Genomic DNA, 20,002 nt, shown 5'->3' with positions numbered 1-20,002 from the left:
CACCCAGGTGCCCCTTTCAGCAACATTTTTAATGGAAGTATATTATTTCATTGTTTGGATGTTTGATAATACCAATTCTTTTTTTCCTTGACATTTGGGTTATTTTACTTTTTGCTATTAAAACCTTGAACATTGGGGCGCCTGGGTGGCTCAGTGGGTTAAAGCCTCTGCCTTCGGCTCAGGTCATGATCCCAGAGTCCTGGGATCGAGCCCCACGTCCGGCTCTCTGCTCCGCAGGGAGCCTGCTTCCTCCTCTCTCTCTGCCTGCCTCTCTGCCTAGTTGTGATTTCTCTCTGTCAAATAAATAAAATATTAAAAAAAAAAAACCTTGAACATAAATCTCTGTGCACTTGTCTTATTATTTCTTCAGGATGAAGTCCTAGAAGCCCAAGTGCTGGGTCACAGAGGAGCACACGTTTTTAAAGCTTTTCATGCTATTACAAACAGCTCTCCACAAAGGCTGTGTCAGTTATAAAGAGCAGTGTTTCTCCATACCCCTAGCAACTCAGTATTTTTACAGTTTTTGTCTAATTTAATAGGAGGAGAGGAGGGGAGGACATCTCGGTCATCTCAAAACACCATTTTATGCTTTCATTCACCGCCGGCTCCATGGAGAGGTTGGAGGAAGGCAACCGAGGAAATTCAGCTGAATTTAGTTTCAGTCATAAAAAGAAGAAAAAAAAAGGAATTTAGTTTCGGTCGAACTACAGGTGGATTACATCAGGTGATAAAGACAAGGATGCGGATGGGCAATCTGCAGGAGAAGGGAATTTTTAAAGTTATTTACGGGAGGGGCAATTTTATAGCGAGGTTTTCAACTTTAGGCAGGCCCGTCACTGCAGATCGAGTGAAACTGCTTTCGGTAAAAAGCATCTCCTGACCACCCTGCACGGCGAGGCTCTCGCATCCTGCGAGAGCCCAGCAGCTCCGCCGCAGAAGCTGGAAAGCGAGCAGCTGGCCCGCGGGAGGACCGAGGCGGCTGCCCGGCGGTCCCACAATGCCCCGCACGCGCCACCCGGAGGGCGGAGAGAAAGGACCGCTGCCGGGGGTGGGATCCACCGAGAGCTCCGAGAAGTGCGCACGCGCACTGACCTCGGCGGGCCCTAGCAACCAGAGCAGTGACAGTAGCAACGGCCGGAATGGTGAGTACCCTTTAGGCCTCGTAGTCAAAGAGGAGAGGAGACTGGAGGTGGAAAAGGGTGACTGTGGAGTGTTGAGGGTCGGGGCGCTTCTCGGTCAGCGGAAGGAAGCCGGTCACCGGCGCTAGCTCCGCAGTCAGAGGCCTGAGGCGAAAGAGAAGCCCCGGCCCCGGGTGGTCTGGGGCGAGGGCGGCCTGGGCAGATCGGAGGTTGGGTTCGTGTGGAGGGACTCCGACAGAGAAAGGGAGCGCAAGGAGCAGGAACTTCTCGAAAAAGAGCGGTTTAGAGTGGGAAAGGTGATGAAGGCGGAGTGTGAATGAGGATTTTTCTGTACGTAGCAGTCCTTTTCCGCCTGGCGAGACGGGGCGCGGGGAGCTGGTTATGAGAGGCGTGTGTGTCACCCCGACTGCCGCGGTGCTCCTTACCTGTGAGGTGCGCGCGGTGTCCTCTGAATGACTGTAAGTGCAGTTATGAGGTAGCACTGTAAAGCCCATTCGGATAGACTGTATTAGGAGATGTTTCTCATGTTTAAGTATGCATAGGTATAGTCGGCTGAAAACTGAGTTTGCTGGAATGCAGATTATGAATTCTTAATGCAGTGGGATTCGGGAATTGCACTTCGACGGTGCACCTCAAGTGATTCTAAAATTGGGGGGCGTCCCAGCATACTTTGAGAAATACTGCTACCTGGGATTTGAAATCTATCCGTGATCTATCCAATCAAAGACCTTTACGAAGGAGTGATTTTACTTACTGATGCTCCTCAACTCCTCCTTAAAATGTGCAGTGTTGGGACACCTGGGTGGCTCAGTCGGTTAAGCCACTGCCTTCAGCCCAGGTCATGATCCCAGGTTCCTGGGATGAAGTCCCACTTCAGGCTCCATCCTCCGCAGGGAGCCTGCTTCTCTCTCTGCCTCTGCCTACCACTTTGCCTGCTTGTCCTCTCTCTCTCTCTGACAAATAAATAAATAAATAAATAAATAAATAAAATCTTTTAAAAAAATAGGTTTAAAAAATGTGCAGTGTTGCTTACGGATTTGGTAGTTCCACCTAGCAGTTTGAAAAGGGATGTTGTTGGTTGATTACAGAGTCAAAGCTGTTTAGCAACGTAGGTGATTGTCCTGTCGGGTGGAGGTGTTTATGAAGAATAAGTACAATTGGTTGTCTTCTTTCTGTGATCCCAGTGCTGTGTAAGTGGGCAGAAATTGAGCCCAGGAAATCGAAATGATGACAAAGTCATGCTGGCCTTCAACCACAGGATTAAATACCACTTTTTTTTTTTTTTTTAAGACTTATTTATTTAACAGACAGATCACAAGTAGGCAGACAGAGAGGAGGAAGTATGCTCCATGCTGAGCGGAGAGCCCGATGCGGGGCTCGATCCCAGGACTCTGGGACCATGACCCGAGCGGAAGGCGGAGGCTTTAACCCACTGAGCCACCCAGGCGCCCCTTAAATACGACTTTCAAACGTAGTTTCCCCCCACACTTTCCTTACTTTATTCTACAGGCGTTTAGCTGAAAACCACTACCAAAGAAAGTAAAACGTTCTGGAACCTAGGTTTATATTCAGGTGAAGAAATACTCAGCCCTAAATGATTCTGAAAGCATGATCCATGAGAATTACTGAAAATCATCAAGTAGAGAATCAGAACCAGTAATTAGATGAAGCTAGCTAAGGCTGGAAACCGGTAGGTCCAGAGCCCTCCAGAAATCAGGTCAGCATAGTTTTTTCAATGAACAATACATTAGCCACCTGGGCGCCTGGGTGGGTCAGTCAGTTAAGCATTTGCCTTCATCTCAGGTCACGATCCCCCAGTCCTGGGATCAAGCCTGCTCTTGTGTTGTTGCTTTCTCTCTCTCTCTCTCAAATAAATAAATAAATATCTTTATCTTTGTAAAAAACTGCTTTCACCTCCATTGTCTTTAAATGATTGTATTTCAGGTCAAAACCCAGATTTATGGCCTCTGTGAAAAATCAGAAATACCGTATTTCACCACTGGACACATTTTCACCCTATTTTTGTATTACTAAAATATGATGGTGTTGTGTAATTGGCAGCATCTTTACTTTCTTAGTAAAGAGTGTTATTTTCGGGGCACCTGGGTGGCTCAGTGGGTTAAAGCCTCTGCCTTCAGCTCAGGTCATGATCCCAGGGTCCTGGGATCAAGCCCCGCATCAGGCTTTCTGCTCAGCAGGGAGCCTGCTTCCTCCTCTCTCTCTGCCTGCCTCTCTGCCTACTTGTGATCTCTGTCTGTCAAATAAATAAATAAAATCTTAAAAAAAAAAAGTGTTATTTTCAGTAATGGAGTTTTAATGTTTGGAGAGATCTTGTCCCAAGTCCCACCTGCCAGCTGTTTTCTAATGCCAGAGGTGAGATTATTCTCTTTATATGGCCAGCTTTACCCATTAAAGATGTCCACTGGTCCTTTAGGCATTTCAATTTTTGACTTCTGTCTATAGGGGACCTCATAAACCAACTTGTAGACAGCCAGATTGCTTCCAGTTTGAAAGTATTATTAGATGTATCTTTTCATGGCCCTATATAGGAATTTTTTGGGAAATCTACCCAGCAGGGGGATTTCCGAGTCATAGGGCTTCTGCATACTTAATTTCCCTAGGTATTGTCAGACTGCTTTCCAGAAGTCTGCTAGTTTGTTTTGTTTTGTTTTGATTTTAAGTAAGCTTTACCCCCAACGTGGGTCTTGAACTCACCACCCTGAGATCAAGAGTTGCATGCTCTGCTGACCGAGTCAGCCAGCCACCTCTGTCTCTACTAGTTTTTACTTCCTTCATTACTGTCTGAGAGTTCTACATTCTCACCAAATTTCCTTTGCCAATCTGAGGATGTATTTTAGTATTCCATTGTTTTACTCTGCATTCCTCTGATTTTCAATGAGTTCCAGTACCTCATGATATTGTTAGTCATTTGGATTTCAATTTCTGTTAATTCTCTGTTTATATTTGTTTTGCTAACTTTTTCCATTTTTTGGTTTTTGAATTTTAGGAGTTCCCTCTATATTCTCTATTAGTCTTTTGTCGGTTTTATGTTGAAAATCTCTTCTCCCAGCTTTTCTGTTAACTCTCTCAACAGTGTTCTTCACTTGCGGAATTCCCTTTATTCTATTGTATTTTCTATGTAAATGATCATGTGCGCATAGTGTGTTTTATTTCTTCCTTTAAATCATTCCAATTTGTATTTTCTTTTATTATAACATTGATAAAGATCTCTTGTACCATGTTAAACAACAGCAGTGATAGTAGGGATCTTTGATGTATTTGGGATCTTAAAGAGATGACTTCTAGTGTTATCTTCCCAATTTGCTCTTCTTTCCACCTTATTTAAAATACACGTACTTTACACACATAAACACACATCCTGATACCTCTTACAAACTCAGCGTTTTTGTTTTTGGTTTTGTATTTTCTTTTTCCTTAGTAATTGTCAGTTTTTAATATACTATAAAATGTATTTATTTAATATATTATTTACCATCTGTCTCCCGCCAGTGGATGTAAGTTATAGAAGGTGGGAATCTTTGTTTTGTTCCTTGGTATTTCCCAAGCATGTAAAAGTATGGTATATAGTAGACACTTAATGAATATTTGCTGAAATGAATGAATTTCTTCATTAAGTCTGGAATTTGCGATAGCTTTTTGGTATGTAGCTTTTACCAAGTAAAGAATTTCCTTGTAATTCTTAGTTGAGAGCTTTTAATGTTAGATGTAGAATGTTACTTTTTTAAAAGATTTTATTTATTTATTGAACAGAGTGAGCGAGAGAGAGAGAGAGAGAGAGAGCGCGCGCACAAGCAGGGGGAGCGGCAGGCAGAGGGAAAGGGAGAGCGGGAAGGAGAAGAGGGCTGTGAGAGAGGAAGGGCCCAGATGTACAACTATTTTATAAAATACTTTTTCTTTACTTACTGAAATAAATGTGATTTTCCCCCCTTTAATCCATAAATAGATGATTTACATTTATAGGGTTTTTTGGTTAAACAATCCTTATGCTCCTGGCATCAGCCATTCTTGACCACGATTATTATTCACCATTGGCTTTGCAGAGCTAATGTTGTATCTAGGATTTTCAAATCTGTGTTGAGAAGTAAGGAGGGCCTCTTTATCTGGTCATGACATCAAGATTATTCTAGGCTCATAAAATAAATAGGCAGCTTTCCCTCCTTCTCTGATTTCTAAAACAACTTGTCTAACAGAGAATATCTGTTCCTTGAAACCTTGTCATGATTTACTTGTAAAATTATCTAGGCATGGAGATGTAGGGGAAGAGGATAAGGGTAAATCTCTGGTTATCTTTTTAACATTGAAAATAATTATTGGTCTATTCAGATTTTCTGATTCTTCTTGTGACAGTTTGACACTTTTGTGTGTTTTCTAGAAATGCATTCTTTGTCTAGGTTTTCAAACTCCTGTATGTTTGCTTATGATGTTTTATTTTTAAATATTTGTGGTATCTGTTATTTCCTCTGATTCTCTGTTTTCGTCGTACAGCTCTCTTTTTCCTCAGTCAGGCTTGCTAGAGATTTAGGAACCAGCTTTTAGTTTTGTTAATCTTTTTTTCTTCAGGTCTGTTTTTCATTGACTTATTCCTTTGTATTTTCCTTAGCCTTCTTTGTGTTTGCAACGACGTGCTTTTTCAAATATCTCAAATACTTTGCTTGTTTCCTGTTTCTTATTTTCTCTTAATTTTTGAATAGATAAATATATTTGAAACTATAAGTTTCCTTTTAAATGTTATATTCCTCAAATTTTTATATTTATTCTTTTTTTTCTGTTTTACTGTAGTTTATAGTTTACTCTTTAACCCAAGGATTATTTATTACTATGTCCTTGCTTTCTAGATGTAATGGTATATACAGTTGAGCACCATAGGTCTGAACTGTACTGATCCATTTATATGTGGATTTTTTCCAATAAATACACTGCAATACTGTAAGTGTATTTCCTCTTATGATTTCTTCTTTTTTTCTTTTTTAAAAATGTATTTGAGAGAGAGCATGTGAGTCAAGGGAGGCTCGATCTCATGACCCTGAGATCATGACCAGAGCCAAAACTAAGAGTCGGATGCTTAACCTACTGAGCCACCCAGGCACCCCTCTTATGATTGTCATAATAACATTTTCTTTTTTGTAGTTTACTTTATTGTAGGAATACAGTATATAATGCATATAACGTGCAAAATGCACATTAATCAAATGTTTATGTTATTGGTAAGGTTCTGGTTGATAGTAGTCTTTTAGTAGTTCTTGGCAAGTCAGAAGTTATACTCAGATTTTGTACTATGTTGTGGGTTTGAGGCAGGAGAGGTTGTTGTCCCTAATGCCTGTCTTGTTGGAGAGTTAACTGTACTTTTAAACTTTTCCTTTTGTTATTGATTAGGATTTTTTTTAAGATTTTATTTATTTATTTGACAGGCAGAGATCACAAGTAGGCAGAGAGGCAGGCAGACAGAGAGGTGGAAGCAGGCTCCCTGCTGAGCAGAGAGCCCCGACTCCACCCGGGATCTGATCCCAGGACCCCGGGACCATGACCCTAGCAGAAGGCAGAGGGTTTAACCCACTGAGCCACCCAGGCGCCCAAACACTTGAAACTTTAAATGTGAGAAAAGGGAGACATCCTTTGATTACTGCTAGAGTTCATTTAAAAAAATCCTAAGCAGGGGCGCCAGGGTGGCTTAGTAGGTTGAAGCCTCTGCCTTCACCCCCGTTGTGGTCCCAGGGTCCTCGGATCGAGTCCCATGTGGGGCTCTCCACTCCATAGAGACGCTGCTTCCTCCTCTCCCTCTGCCTGCCTTCCTCTATGCCTACTTGTGATCTCCGGCTGTCAAACAAATAAATAAAATCTTTAGGGGCACCTGGGTGGCTCAGTGGGTTAAAGCCTCTGTCTTCAGTTTGGGTCATGATCCCAGAGTCCTGGGATCGAGCCCCACATCGGGGGGTTAAATAAATAAATTTATTTGACAGACAGAGATCACAAGTAGGCAGAGAGGCAGGCAGAGAGAGAGAGGGAAGCAGGCTGCCCACCCAACAGAGAGGCCGATGCGGGACTCGATGCCAGGACCTTGAGATCATGACCTGAGCCGAAGGCAGCAGCTTAACCCACTGAGCCACCCAGGCACCCCCAAATAAATAAAATCTTAAAAAAATAAAATAAGTTTTAAGTGTCATATTAAATTGAATCTAAGATACTATTGATTATAAGGTGCAACGTTATTTTATGTTTTAAGAAGAAAAATAAGTTGGAATTGAATCGTGACAAGTAATTTCTTATCACTTAATTTTTATTTTGTGCCTATCGACAAAGTTCTTTTAAATGTATTTAGGCATGTAGGTTTTTATCATAAGTCATTATTTGCAATCATAAAAAAGAATATATGTATATGAAATATATTGGTTAATATTTTTCTAGATCATCACCACTGTTATCTGGCCACAGTAATTGTAAATTGTTCCTGATTGTAAAATGCATCCAAATTTCAAAGATGTTAAAACGTAAAGGGTGTAGATCTTAGAATCAATGAAATAAGATCTATTTTTTAAATTTTATTTTAAAGATTTTGTTTCTTTATTGACACAGAGAGAGATCACAAGTAGGCAGAGAGAGAGGGAAGCAGGCTCCCCACTGAGCAAAGAGCCTGAGGCATGGCTCGATCCCAGGACCCTGAGATCATGACCCGAGCCAAAGGCAGAGCTTAACCCACTGAGACACCCAGGTGCCCCATAAGATCTATTTTAATATCAAATGTTGAAAACTGTATCTTTTTTGTAAACCAAGTGGGAGAGAAGTATATGGGCATTATATCATGATTTCCTTAATTTCTCTGAGAGGCATTTAAATACATCATCCTGATTTCAGGAAATTAAAACACTTGGTTTGCATGTAAGGTCTCAAAGAAAGAAGTTAATCTTTTCAATGGTAGATGCTGAGGCTAATAATCATTGCATGAAAATTGAATCAACAAATCATACCAATAAAGATACTCTTGTTTCCTTTCCTTTTAAGGCAAAAGCAACAACAATCAAAGAAGCGCTAGCCAGATGGGTAAGTATATGAATTTTTACCTCTTTTAGAAACCATACAAGAATTATTGGATTGTTATTTAAATCTGACCATTCAGTACAAGGAATCTTTGTGGTACTGGAACTATTTAACTGTCTTGACTGGCGGTGGGTACATGAACCTATATAGGTGATAAAATTGTATACATTTAATATGCACATCCAAATACATTCACACTTGTGTATAAATGAGTACTAGTAAAACTGGGAAAGTCTGATCAAAATCAGTGGATTATATCAATATCAATATCCTACATGTCCCATCAGTGGGTAAATGGATAAAAAAAAAAATTATATATCTACAGAGTGGAATATTATTCAGCCACAAAAAAGAAGGAAATCCTTTCATTTACAGCATGGACAGACGTTGAGTGCATTATGCAAAGTGACATAAGTCAGACAGAGAAAGACACATACTCTGTGATCTCACACATAAGTGAAATCTAAAAAAAGCTGAACCCGGAAGTGAAGAGTAGAATGGTGATTGCCGGGGATTTGGGTGTGGGGGAAATGGGGAGATGTTGGTCAAAGGGTATAAACAGCCAGTTATAAGGCAAGTCCTGGGGATCCGATGTACGGCATGGTGACTATAGTTAATAATATTGCCTTATATACTTGAAAGTTGCTAAGAGAGTGGATATTAAATTTTCTTAGCACCCCCCCAAAAAAAATTAGGTGATGGACATGTCAGCTAACCCAATTGTCATTTCACAGTATATACATGTATCAGATCATCACCTTAAACTTATACAATGTTACATGTCAATAACTTTGGAAAAAATACTAAGGTATATATTAACATAAGAAAGGAAACTGCATTTTAAAAAACATGAATTGAATATAAACTATAGATATTTTGAATAAAGTATTCTATAAAGTTTGAACAGTTGTAATTCAGCATCATGAATAGAATTCCCTTAGAGTATTGACATAGCTCCTAATTTCTATGCCCAGTGATAACTTTTTTGGTAGATATTTTTAATAGTATTTTGTATAATGTATGCCTTTGCTCTTGAGGCTGAGCTTTGAATCAAAAGTCTTTCAGGAAAAAAGAAAATCTTTCAGGAGACTTGTGTCTAGGGAAAATAGGGTGGATAGGATAATGAAATATTTGAATTCTTGTTTTGGTGCTTATAAACTTCTCTGTACTTCACATTTAAAAATTCATTTCTGGGGGCGCCTGGGTGGCTCAGTGGTTAAAGTCTCTGCTTTCAGCTCAGGTCATGATCCCGGAGTCCTGGGATCAGGCTCCCATCGGGCTCTCTGCTCAGCAGGGAGCTGCTTCCATTCCTCTCTCTCTGCCTGCCTCTCTGCCTACTTGTGATCTCTGTCTGTCAAATAAATAAATAAAATCTTTAAAAAAAAATTCATTTCTGTTTGGTTAATGAAAAATCTGTTTTCTTAAAGAAGAAAAGTAAATATGGAATAAGCTTAGTATTAGATTAGACTTTCTTTGAATTAGATTTTAGGACTTAATTTACTTATAATAATAAGTGGTTGCTTTTTTTGTTTTGGGTTGTAGGTTCTATTTCTAGATTATATTGTGGCCATAAATCTTTGACTTTAAGATTATTTGAAGACATTAAGCTCGTTCTTTCACTGATTAACCTAACATTTATTCAGGATCTACTATGTATCAGTTTCCCTCTCATAACCTACAAATGTATGACACAAAAATACGTACTGAGTATATGTGTATTAGATCTTTTTCTTTCAATGTATGTATTTCTTTCAATGTGTGTATTTTCTTTTATGTTGTTTTTTTAATTGTGTATTTTCTAGCATTGACATGTTACCATTTGAATTATAAAAATAAGCCTCTGTATGTCTGATAGTGCACTGTTTTAGAAAATGCAGGAAAGCAAAGGAAATGGTCCTGCACTTTAGGAGTTTCCTGTTTTGTTGGAGAGAGAGAACTAACTTTAAGTATGGACGTACTTTGAAAATATTACTAGGCAGCATATATTGGTAGTATTAAATTTTGTACATAGTACTGAAAATCTAAGATGGAATTTAGTAGTAAATTATTATAGAGCAAATAGCTTTGACTTTGGCTGTGTTGTAAGGATGACATCTTCCCGAATTCTTGGTATTTTGGAGCTCTATCTCAGACTGAACTGTGTACAGAAAAAAACAGGAAGAGGGATGCCTGGGTGGCTCAGTCGGTAAAGTGTCTGCCTTCAGCTCAGGTCATGATCCCAGGGTCCTGGGATAGAGTCATAGCATCAGATTCCTTGCTCGGGTGGAAGCCTGCTTCTCCCTCTGTCTGCCACTCCCCCTACTTTACTCTTTCTCTCTGGCAAATGAATAAATAAAATTAAAAGAAAAAGAAAAAGCAAGACAAGATGGCAAAATAGTTGATCTTATAGATCTAAATCTGATATTTAAGAAAAGGGTGCTTAGGGACAAAGAACTCTTCCCAAGAAAATGTTGTTATTGTTGTATTTTTGTTTATTGATAGACTCTTAAAGGATTTAAAAAAAAAAAGATTTTGTTTATTTGTCAGAGGGAGAGAGAGAGAGAGTGCAAGCAGAAGCAGGGGGAGAGGCAGGCAGAGGGAGAAGCAGGCTCCCCACTGAGCAAGGAGACCGAATGGGGACTCGATCCTGGGACCCTGCTATCATGTCCTGAGCCGAAGGCAGATGCTTAACTGACTGAGCCATTCAGGTGTCCTGACTCTTAAAGGATTTTATTTTTAAGATTTTATATATTGACTTATTTGTCAGAGAGTACAAGCAGGGGGAGCAGCAGGCAGAGGGAGGAAGCAGGCTCCCCGCTGAGCAAGGAGCCTGATGTGGGACTGATCCCAGGGTGCTGGGATCATGACCTGAGCTGGAGGCAGATCTTAACCCACTGAACCACCCAGGCATCCCAAGGATTTTATTTTTTTTTAATTTATTTTTTTTTAAAGATTTTATTTATTCATTTGACAGAGAGAGAGATCACAAGTAGGCAGAGAGGCAGGCAGAGAGAGAGGAAGGGAAGCAGGCTCCCTGCGGAGCAGAGAGCCCGATGCGGGGCTCGATCCCAGGACCCTGAGATCGTGACCTGAGCCGAAGGCAGCGGCTTAATCCACTGAGCCACCCAGGCGCCCCCCAAGGATTTTAAATATTACAGAAATGAAAGTTATTTTCTTTCCTCCTCCCTTCCACTTGATTGGGACCTAACAATAAATGATCTGAACCGGCCATGTAGCAGCCTGGTTGTCAGGGTCAGTTAGTAAATGTCAGTAAGTGAATTGTAAAGAATGCAGAGTTATAAAATTCTAACAATTGTTTTGAAATAAACTTTGAAAAGCCTTAGAGTAGTCTGTACTTTTTTAGTTCTGTGTTACAATCAGGTTTCACTTTCTTCCAAACTAATTTTTGTCATAGGAAGAGAAAACCAGTCAGAAGCCATCTGAAGCCAAAGAGATTAAGCTTTATGCTCAGATTCCCCCTATAGAGAAGATGGATGCCTCCTTGTCCACACTTGCTAATTGCGAGTAAGTTCTCTTGTCTTTTTTCCCTTTCTTTTCTAAATACACAAACCAGAAAAAATGTGTTTGTTTCCTATGGTCTTCATTTCTCTTTTTTTGTTTGTTTGCTTAATGCAGTTCCCCCTTTGGCAAGGCCAAACATAAGAGATTACTGGTTTATGGGACTACTAATTAAGTAATCCTGAACAATGTAGTATTTTTTTACAGTAAAATTTGTATAATGTGCCTGGAGAATAGAATTTCCTTGTCTCTTGGGAGAAACTAAATAACACAGTAATACTATTATTCTGCCATAAAATCCAATACTTTCTCTTATAAAATTAGCCAGTCAGCACTATACTTAGCAGAGGACTAAGAGATACTGTTTTAAAATCTTTTTCAAATTATAAAAATACATTGTAAAACATCTAGAAAATACAAAAAGCACAAAGGAAAGAATTAATATTAACCAAAATTGTACCACTTTTGAGAACCAGTATTAGCATTCTGATATAGAGCCTTCTAATTTTTTTTCCTAATTGGGATCAAACTATACTTATTATTTTGTAATTCTATTTTCCCACGACTTTAAGTACCAAATCTATATTAATTCCTCTTAACTTCTTTTCTCTCTCTCTCTTTTTTTTTTAAAGATTTTATTTATTTATTTGACAGAGAGAGACCACAAGTAGATAGAGAGGCAGGCAGAGAGAGAGAGAGAGGGAAGCAGGCTTGCCGCTGAGCAGAGAGCCTGATGTGGGACTCGATCCCAGGACCCTGATATCATGACCTGAGCCGAAGGCAGTGGCCCAACCCACTGAGCCACCCAGGTGCCCCTCTTTTTTTTTTTTTTTTTTAATTTGAGAGAGAGAGCGGGAGAAGTAGAGAGTCAGAGGGAGAAGCAGACTCCCTGCTGAGCAGGGAGCCCCATACAGGACTCGATCCTAGGACTCATCCTCTTAACTTATTTTCTAAATACTCTCCGTACTTTTTAGCAAGCTTCTGTGGCAAATTTGAGGCAGTTAAACCATGACACCTTGTGACCATGCTGTCTGGCAGCAGTGTCTCTTCTCAGAGCTGTAGAATATTGTAAAATCACCTGGGATTCTTTCTGCTCTCTCCACCCTGTGTGTTTCGAAGTGTAGTGCACTGACTACCAACGTAAGAATCTCCTTATACAGGAGATAAGCCCCATCCCAATTTACAGAAACAAAATAGCTAGTGATGAAACCTAGGAATTTTTTTTTTTAAGAGTTTATCCATTTATTTGACAGAGACAGTGAGAGAGGGAACACAAGCAGGGGGAGTGGGAGAGGGAGAAGCAGGCTCCCCATTGAGCAAGGAGCCTGATGTGGGGCTTGATCCCAGAATCCTGGGATCCTGATCTGAGCCGAAGGCAGATGCTTAATGACTGAGCCACCCAGGCGCCCCAATCTGTATTTATAATAAGCAACTCGAGTATCTCTTAGACACATAATTTGTGAACCCATGCATTAGACTAGTATCTGTCTTTGGAATGAAAGGGAAAATCAAACATACTTAGTTATTGTAAGCAACTTGTCCTTTATGATGACAGCACAGTGTATTATGTAAAATTCCATCTTAGATTTTTTTTTTTTTTTGCTTCAAAAGCATGATTTCAAAGAAAGAGCACTGTTTCAAAATGGTCAGATATCTTTTTATCATAAAGCCATCTCAAAGGCAAATATTTGAGAAGGTTTTGTACCTAGTACCGAGTACCTTGGAAACTGCTGGAAAGTATTTTCCAAAAGTGTCAGCCTGTTCGTATTTTTGCTGACAATCTCTTTAGACAGTTTGCCTAGACACCAATGAAAGAATTCATCCCCAATCACATTCCCAGATTTAAGGCACTCCATTTTCCACTGGTATTAGTCAGGAGTTGGGGATTATTGGAAAATATACAGATTTGACCAATAATTTACACTGTACAGCAGTTGCTTTTATAAAAAAAATAAATAATTCTTCTTCAAGTCATATCAGAAAGGATAAGATCACATGTTTTAGGGTCTGTTTTGGAGGGGCTTAAATTAGACTCTGCCCCTTTCTGGCTATGTAATATTAGGCAAATTGCTTAACATGTTTGTACCTCAGTATACTCATTTGTAAAATACGGGTGATAATAATAGTACTTATTTCACAGGATTGTTGTGATGGTTAAAACAGTTTATGTAAAGTACTTGGAAGAGTTCTGAGCACAGATTGTGTTCAATAAAATAAGCTTTTATTATATTTTTTGCATGAAGCAAACTAAAATAATAAATATTTTTGTCAAGAAAGGATGACTAATAAAAAACAGAAAGAAAAGAAAGGATGACTAAGAATGTGTAGTTATGTCCCTATAAAATATTTTTTTCTTTTCTTTCTTTTTTTTTCGGTTAAGTAGGCTCCACACCCACTGTGGAGCCCAATGTGGGGCCTGAACTCATGACCCTGAGATCAAGACCTGAGCTGAGATCAACAGTCAGAGGCTCAACCAACTGAGACATTGAGGCACCCCTAAATTTTTTTTTATATAACTGAGTTATGAGTAGAAAATATCTAGACAAATATATACAAACCATTAAAAGTAGTTCTCTCTGGGGGAATCTGTGGAGTGGTTAGGATTACATATGACTTCTTCAGTATACATTTCTGAATGATTTAACACACAAGGAATAAATATCTTCGTACATGCACATATATAGTTCTGCTTTTTTTTTTTTTAAGATTTTATTATCTATTTGAGAGAGAGCATGAGAGGAGAGAGGTCAGCAGGAGAAGCAGACTCCCTGCCGAGCAGGGAGCCCCATGTGGCACTCGATCCTAGGACTCCAGGATCATGACCTGAGCCGAAGGCAGTTGCTTAACCAACTGAGCCACCCAGACACCCTATAGTTATGCTTTTTATCAAAAGGAATCATATAAAATGTATTGTTCTTCTAGGTGGTTTTTAACTTGAGTGCACTTCATGCACATCTTCTCAAGCTGGTATCTGGAGCCCAATTTCATTTGTATTAGTGACAGCATAGTTTTCCATTATCTGTCCCTCAGTTGCTAGATGTTTACAGATTTTTCCCCATTTTTTTGCTGATGCAGTAATACACTAAATAATCTAGTTTATAGATCTGTTGGCATTGGTATTAGCATTTCAGTAGGATGTATTCCTAGAAATGAATTACTGGGTCAAAAAACACATGCATTTTAAAAAATTTAATAGGTAACACCAAATTACTTTCAGAGAGTTTTTTAAAAATTTTCTACAATAAATATGTATTAACTTCTGTAATCAGGAAAAAAGTATGAGGATTGATTTCAGAATGAAAGAATACATGACATGTCTGAGGGAAAAAAAGGATTTGGTGTAAAAAGAAAACACGATTTAAATATTATCTTGTATGGGCACTTGAATAATTTCTGATACACTATTTATTTATTTATTTATTTTTCTGATATACCACTTAAAATTATTTTGTATTAATTCAAGTTTTCCTTTGTTCTTTTCAAGGAAGCTTTCGCTGTCTACAAACTGCATTGAAAAAATTGCCAACCTCAATGGCTTAAGTAAGTGATCCACAGTAACAGATGGTTCTTGGATTTTCTCGTTATTGGAATAAACATTCCAGAGACACTATGTAATCCCAGAAACTGGCACCTGTTTTAACCACAGTAATTGTCAGATGTCAGAGAGACTATATCAACCATATGTCTTAAATGTGGTAAAGAACATTAGAACACGAGATCTGAACATTAAAGACATTTTAAAGCTTTTTTAGAGTTAGAATTAAATGGAAGAATTAGACTTCTTTTTTTAAAATTTTATTTATTTATTTGACAGACAGAGATCACAGGTAGGCAGAGAGGCAGCCAGAGAGAGGAAGGGAAGCAGGCTCCCCGCTGAGCAGAGAGCCCGATGCGGGGCTCGATCCCAGGACCCTGAGATCATGACCTGAGCTGAAGGCAGAGGCTTCAACCCACCGAGCCACCCAGGCGCCCCAGAATTAGACTTTTTAATTATATATTTTTCAAGTCTGTCTCATGTTTAATACTTATAATATTTAAATTTTAATTCCTCACCATCATTGTTTTTGTTGTACTCCTTATCTATCTTTTTTTTAAAATTTTTTTAGATTTTATTTATTATTTGACAGAGACACAGCGAGAAAGGGAACACAAGCAGGGGGAGTGGGAGAGGGAGAAGCAGGCTTCCTGCAGAGCAGGCAGCCAGATTCAGGACTGGATGCAGGGCTAAATACAGGGCTGGATCCCAGGACCCTAGGATCATGACCTGAGCCGAAGGCATGACATGAGCCACCCAGACACCCCACAAATAAGCATTTTTAAAGCAAATCACAATCTAACTCTTTAAAAGTTTGAAAGCAAAAGATTTTAAAATACTAATTCATTTGATTTCACTTTTAATCCTTTGTAGAGTGAGGTGGGCTATACATAGATATGTTCCTATTTTCTAATGTGAGTCCTTATGCTATAGTAGATTTGAAATATATATGCTTCCAAATTTAAAGTTCAGATCTTCTTTACTTATTTTATCCCTGAAGTATTTTTCCTAGCCAGCAATTTAAAACCATGCATTCAAAATAGCTGACCATTTGTAAATTTCATGTTGTCATGATGTGAAATTATAGTTGTAGTGTTTACCTTCAATAAGTAAGTCAGTTTCCTACTTGAATACCACTTTTTATTAATACAGCCTTTCTTACTTATTAGATGAGTATATTTATTATATAAAGTTTATTAACACTTCATTATACTAGATATACAACAGCTGTAATATGATTCTCATAAACAGATAATTGTGGTTTTTTTTTTTCCCCACTGCAGAAAACTTGAGGATATTGTCTTTAGGAAGAAACAACATAAAGAACTTAAATGGACTGGTAGGTTGTTATTTATTTCTTTAAAAAAGCATGCACTTCTTTCCTTAATATACAAGCAATATTTGTCCGTTGCAGAAACTTTACTAAATAGAAAAGCAACTATGAAAGGTACCTATAGATCACTTACAATTTAAATATTGGTAACTTTTTTTTAAAGATTTATTTATTTATTTGAGAGAGACAGAGTATGCAGGGGGAGGGGCAGAGGGAGATGGAGAGCTGAGGTGGGGCTCAGTCGTGACCCTGAGCACGACCTGACCCAGAACCAAGAGTTGGATGCTTAACTGACTACCCCGCCCAGGCACCTCATAAATATTGCTGACATTTTGGTTGTCATCTTTCTTGCATTTTTTTCTATTCTTTGATGTAGAAAATGAAACCATACTATACATATTGTTTTGGATCTTTTTTTTTTTTACTTAATATGTAAAGATGATTTTTTTCACGTTATTCATTCATTTAACAAATCATTTAGTATATTTCCTGAATGCCTACTTTAAGCCAGGTGCTCTTCTGGGCATCAGAGATACAGAAAAATATGAAACGAAGTCCTTGCTCCCCTAGAACTTCTATTACAGTAAAGGGAGGCAGACTAGAAAATATTTGTATAGTACACAAACAATAGATTATATAATACGGGTGGTGATGAAGGCAATGAAGAAAAACAAAACATACAAAAGCATAGGTGGATGGAAAGTGAGGATGTAAGCTCTAGAGCCCACCAAGGGACTGATGTTCCAGACCGAGGTGGGACAGCAAAGGTAGATGTCCTCAAACCGAAGGTGCTTGACATGCTTGAGTAAGAGCAAAAGAGTTGAATGAGGCGGGGGCAGGGGAAATTTTCTGCCCTGAGGTTGACCTGTAAGGCCCCACATGGGGCCTTATAGGTCATAATAAGATTTTGGGTTTTTTTCCCAAATGGCTTGAGTAGTCATTGGAGGTTTTCAATCAGAGGATGTAACTTAAGTTGTTCTGTTTTTTTTTCTTAAAGATTTTATTTATTTGAGAGAGCATGCCTGTGTGCACACATGCAGGGGGAGGGACAGAGGGAGAGGAAGAGAAGCAGACTCCCTGCGGAGCGCAGAGCCTGTCGCAGGGCTTAATCTCATGACCCTGAAATATCATCTGAGCCGAAATCAAGAGTTGGACACTTAACTCACTGAGCTACCCAGGTGCCCCGTAACTCAAGTTTTTAAAATAATTTTCAACCATACCCTTTTTAAATAACAGCGTAATATTCTATTTTACTGATTTACCATAATTTAAGTCAGTTACTTATTAGTCATTGTTTCTAGTTTGGAGTTGTTATCATAAATGCTATTATAAATCTCCTTTTAGCTATATTAGTTCACATATCTGTGAGTAATTCTTTGGATAAAGTCCTTGAAATGGAATTGCTGCATCAAAAAGTATAAATTTCTTTTAAGGCTTCTATATAGCATATTATCAGGTTACCCTTTGGAAAGTTTGAAACAATTTCTATTCCTACCAGTAATGTATCAGGGCTCCTATTTCCCCTTGCCAAACTTGGGATTTAAAATTTTTTAAGTTTTTGACACTGTATTTTATTCGTATATTTATTGGCCATTTGAATTTCCTTGCAAAGAAGTTGAGATGAAACAATACTGTAAAACTAGGCAATTTCAGGAATAACAAAGCCAATGTCTTTTTCTTGTATCTGTTCCCCAAAAGACAATAATTTTTTAAGTTGTCTTAGATTTTATGTGTTTATTTTAGACAGAGGAGAGAGAGAGCTAGCATGAGCAGAGGGGAGGGTCGTGGGAAAGGGAGAAGCAGACTCCCTGCTTGTGCTCTCTCTCTTTGTCTTTCTCTTTCTCTGACAAATAAATAAAGAAAATCTTTAAAACAAAACAAAGCACTAGGGCGCCTGGGTGGCACAGTGGGTTAAAGCCTCTGCCTTCGGCTCAGGTTATGATCCCGGGGTCCTGGGATCGAGCCCCACATCGGGCTTTCTGCTCAGAGGGAGCCTGCTTCCCTTCCTCTCTCTCTCTGCCTGCTTCTCTGCCTACTTGTGATCCCTGTCTGTCAAATAAATAAATAAAATCTTAAAAAAAAAACCAAAAAAAAAACAAAGCACTGTTGCTGAGACCAGCAGTTTGTAGTAGCTATCACAGTCTTCAGTATGTTTTTTTTAAAGATTTATTTATTTATTTGACAGAGAGAGAGCGCGATCACAAGTAGGCAGAGAGGCAGGCAGAGAGAGAGAGAGAGGGAAGCAGGCTCCCTGCTGAGCAGAGAGCCTGATTCGGGAATTGATCTCAGGATCCTGAGATCATGACCCTAGCCGAAGGCAGAGGCTTAACCCACTGAGCCACCCAGGCACCCAGTATGTATTTACTTTTTCCCAGCTATTCCACATCTAAGAGTTTTTCATGCTCATGTATATGAGCAAAGATGTTAGACCAAATATATTATTTGCAACATAGCTTGTATAGAAAGCTGCAACACTCTAGGTGTCTGTCACTTGTAGACTAGCTACATTAAATAAATAAATAAATAAGTAACATATCAAGGGGAAAATGAGGAAGGACTTACCTATACATGGTGGGTAGAATAATTTGCAAGGTATATTGTCAAGTGGAAAAAAAAAAGCAATGTGTATATATATATATAGATAGATAGATAGAAAGTTAGATAGGTAGATCTATCTATCTATATATAATATTTCTGGTGATAGCTGTTACCTCTGTGGAAAGGAAATGTGAGATGTGAAACACTTTTCATGCTTTTTTTGTAGTATCTGGGTTTTTTTGTTTTGTTTTGGTTTCGTTTGTTGTTATTTTGTATGTTACTCTTTACTCAAAAAACAAACTAGTGATTCCCCCCTAAAATACAAGCAAATATTTGTTTACCCATGTTTATAGCAGCATTATTCACAATAGCCAAAAGATGGAAGCAACCTAAGCGTACCTCTATGGATGAATAGACAAACAAAAAAAAAAATGATGGAAGAGCGGCAGAGGGTGGGAGGACGAAGGTAGACGGGGTGGAGGACTTGGCCAAGATAGTCAAATCTAGGCAATCTGATTGCAGATTCCACACTTCAATTTAATGCAAAGAGTTTTGAGATTTTTTTAAAAGATTTTATCTTCTTTTTTTTTTTTAAAGATTTTATTTATTTATTTGACAGAGAAAGAGAGATCACAAGTAGGCAGAGAGAGAGGAGGAAGCAGGCTCCCTGCTGAGCAGAGAGCCTGATGCAGGGCTCTATCCCAGGACCGTGAGATCATGACCTGAGCCGAAGGCAGTGGCTTAATCCACTGAGCCACCCAGGTGCCCTAAGATTTTATTTTTAAGTAATCTCTACACCCAACATGGGGCTCAAACCCACCTTCCGAGATCAAGAACCACATGCTTCTACGACTGAGCCAGCCAAGGACCCCAGTTTTCAGAATTATTAAATGTATTTTCTCTTAG

At 38.9% G+C, this 20,002-nt stretch overlaps 1 protein-coding gene across 2 annotated transcripts in view; it reads left to right on the top strand.

Moving 5' to 3' along the window:
• The first annotated feature begins 1,058 nt into the window (after nt 1–1,058).
• DNAL1 (dynein axonemal light chain 1) overlaps nt 1,059–20,002 on the top strand; it is a 36,065-nt gene continuing 17,121 nt past the window's right edge. The window contains exons 1-5 of one of the 2 annotated variants that reach the window (XM_046009705.1): nt 1,059–1,142; nt 8,157–8,195; nt 11,587–11,696; nt 15,175–15,230; nt 16,509–16,564. In XM_046009705.1, coding sequence (XP_045865661.1) covers nt 1,140–1,142; nt 8,157–8,195; nt 11,587–11,696; nt 15,175–15,230; nt 16,509–16,564 — 264 coding nt within the window. In that variant the 5' untranslated portion in view covers nt 1,059–1,139. Of the gene's footprint in view, nt 1,143–1,516; nt 1,598–8,156; nt 8,196–11,586; nt 11,697–15,174; nt 15,231–16,508; nt 16,565–20,002 lie in introns of those variants that run through there. The other variant, XM_046009704.1, reaches the window with a different exon arrangement.

This window comes from Meles meles, chromosome 6, assembly GCF_922984935.1.
Source record: "Meles meles chromosome 6, mMelMel3.1 paternal haplotype, whole genome shotgun sequence".
NCBI lineage: Eukaryota > Metazoa > Chordata > Mammalia > Carnivora > Mustelidae > Meles > Meles meles.
The sequence above is the reverse complement of the archived record's forward strand: the minus strand, read 5'-3'. Positions and strand labels throughout refer to the sequence as shown.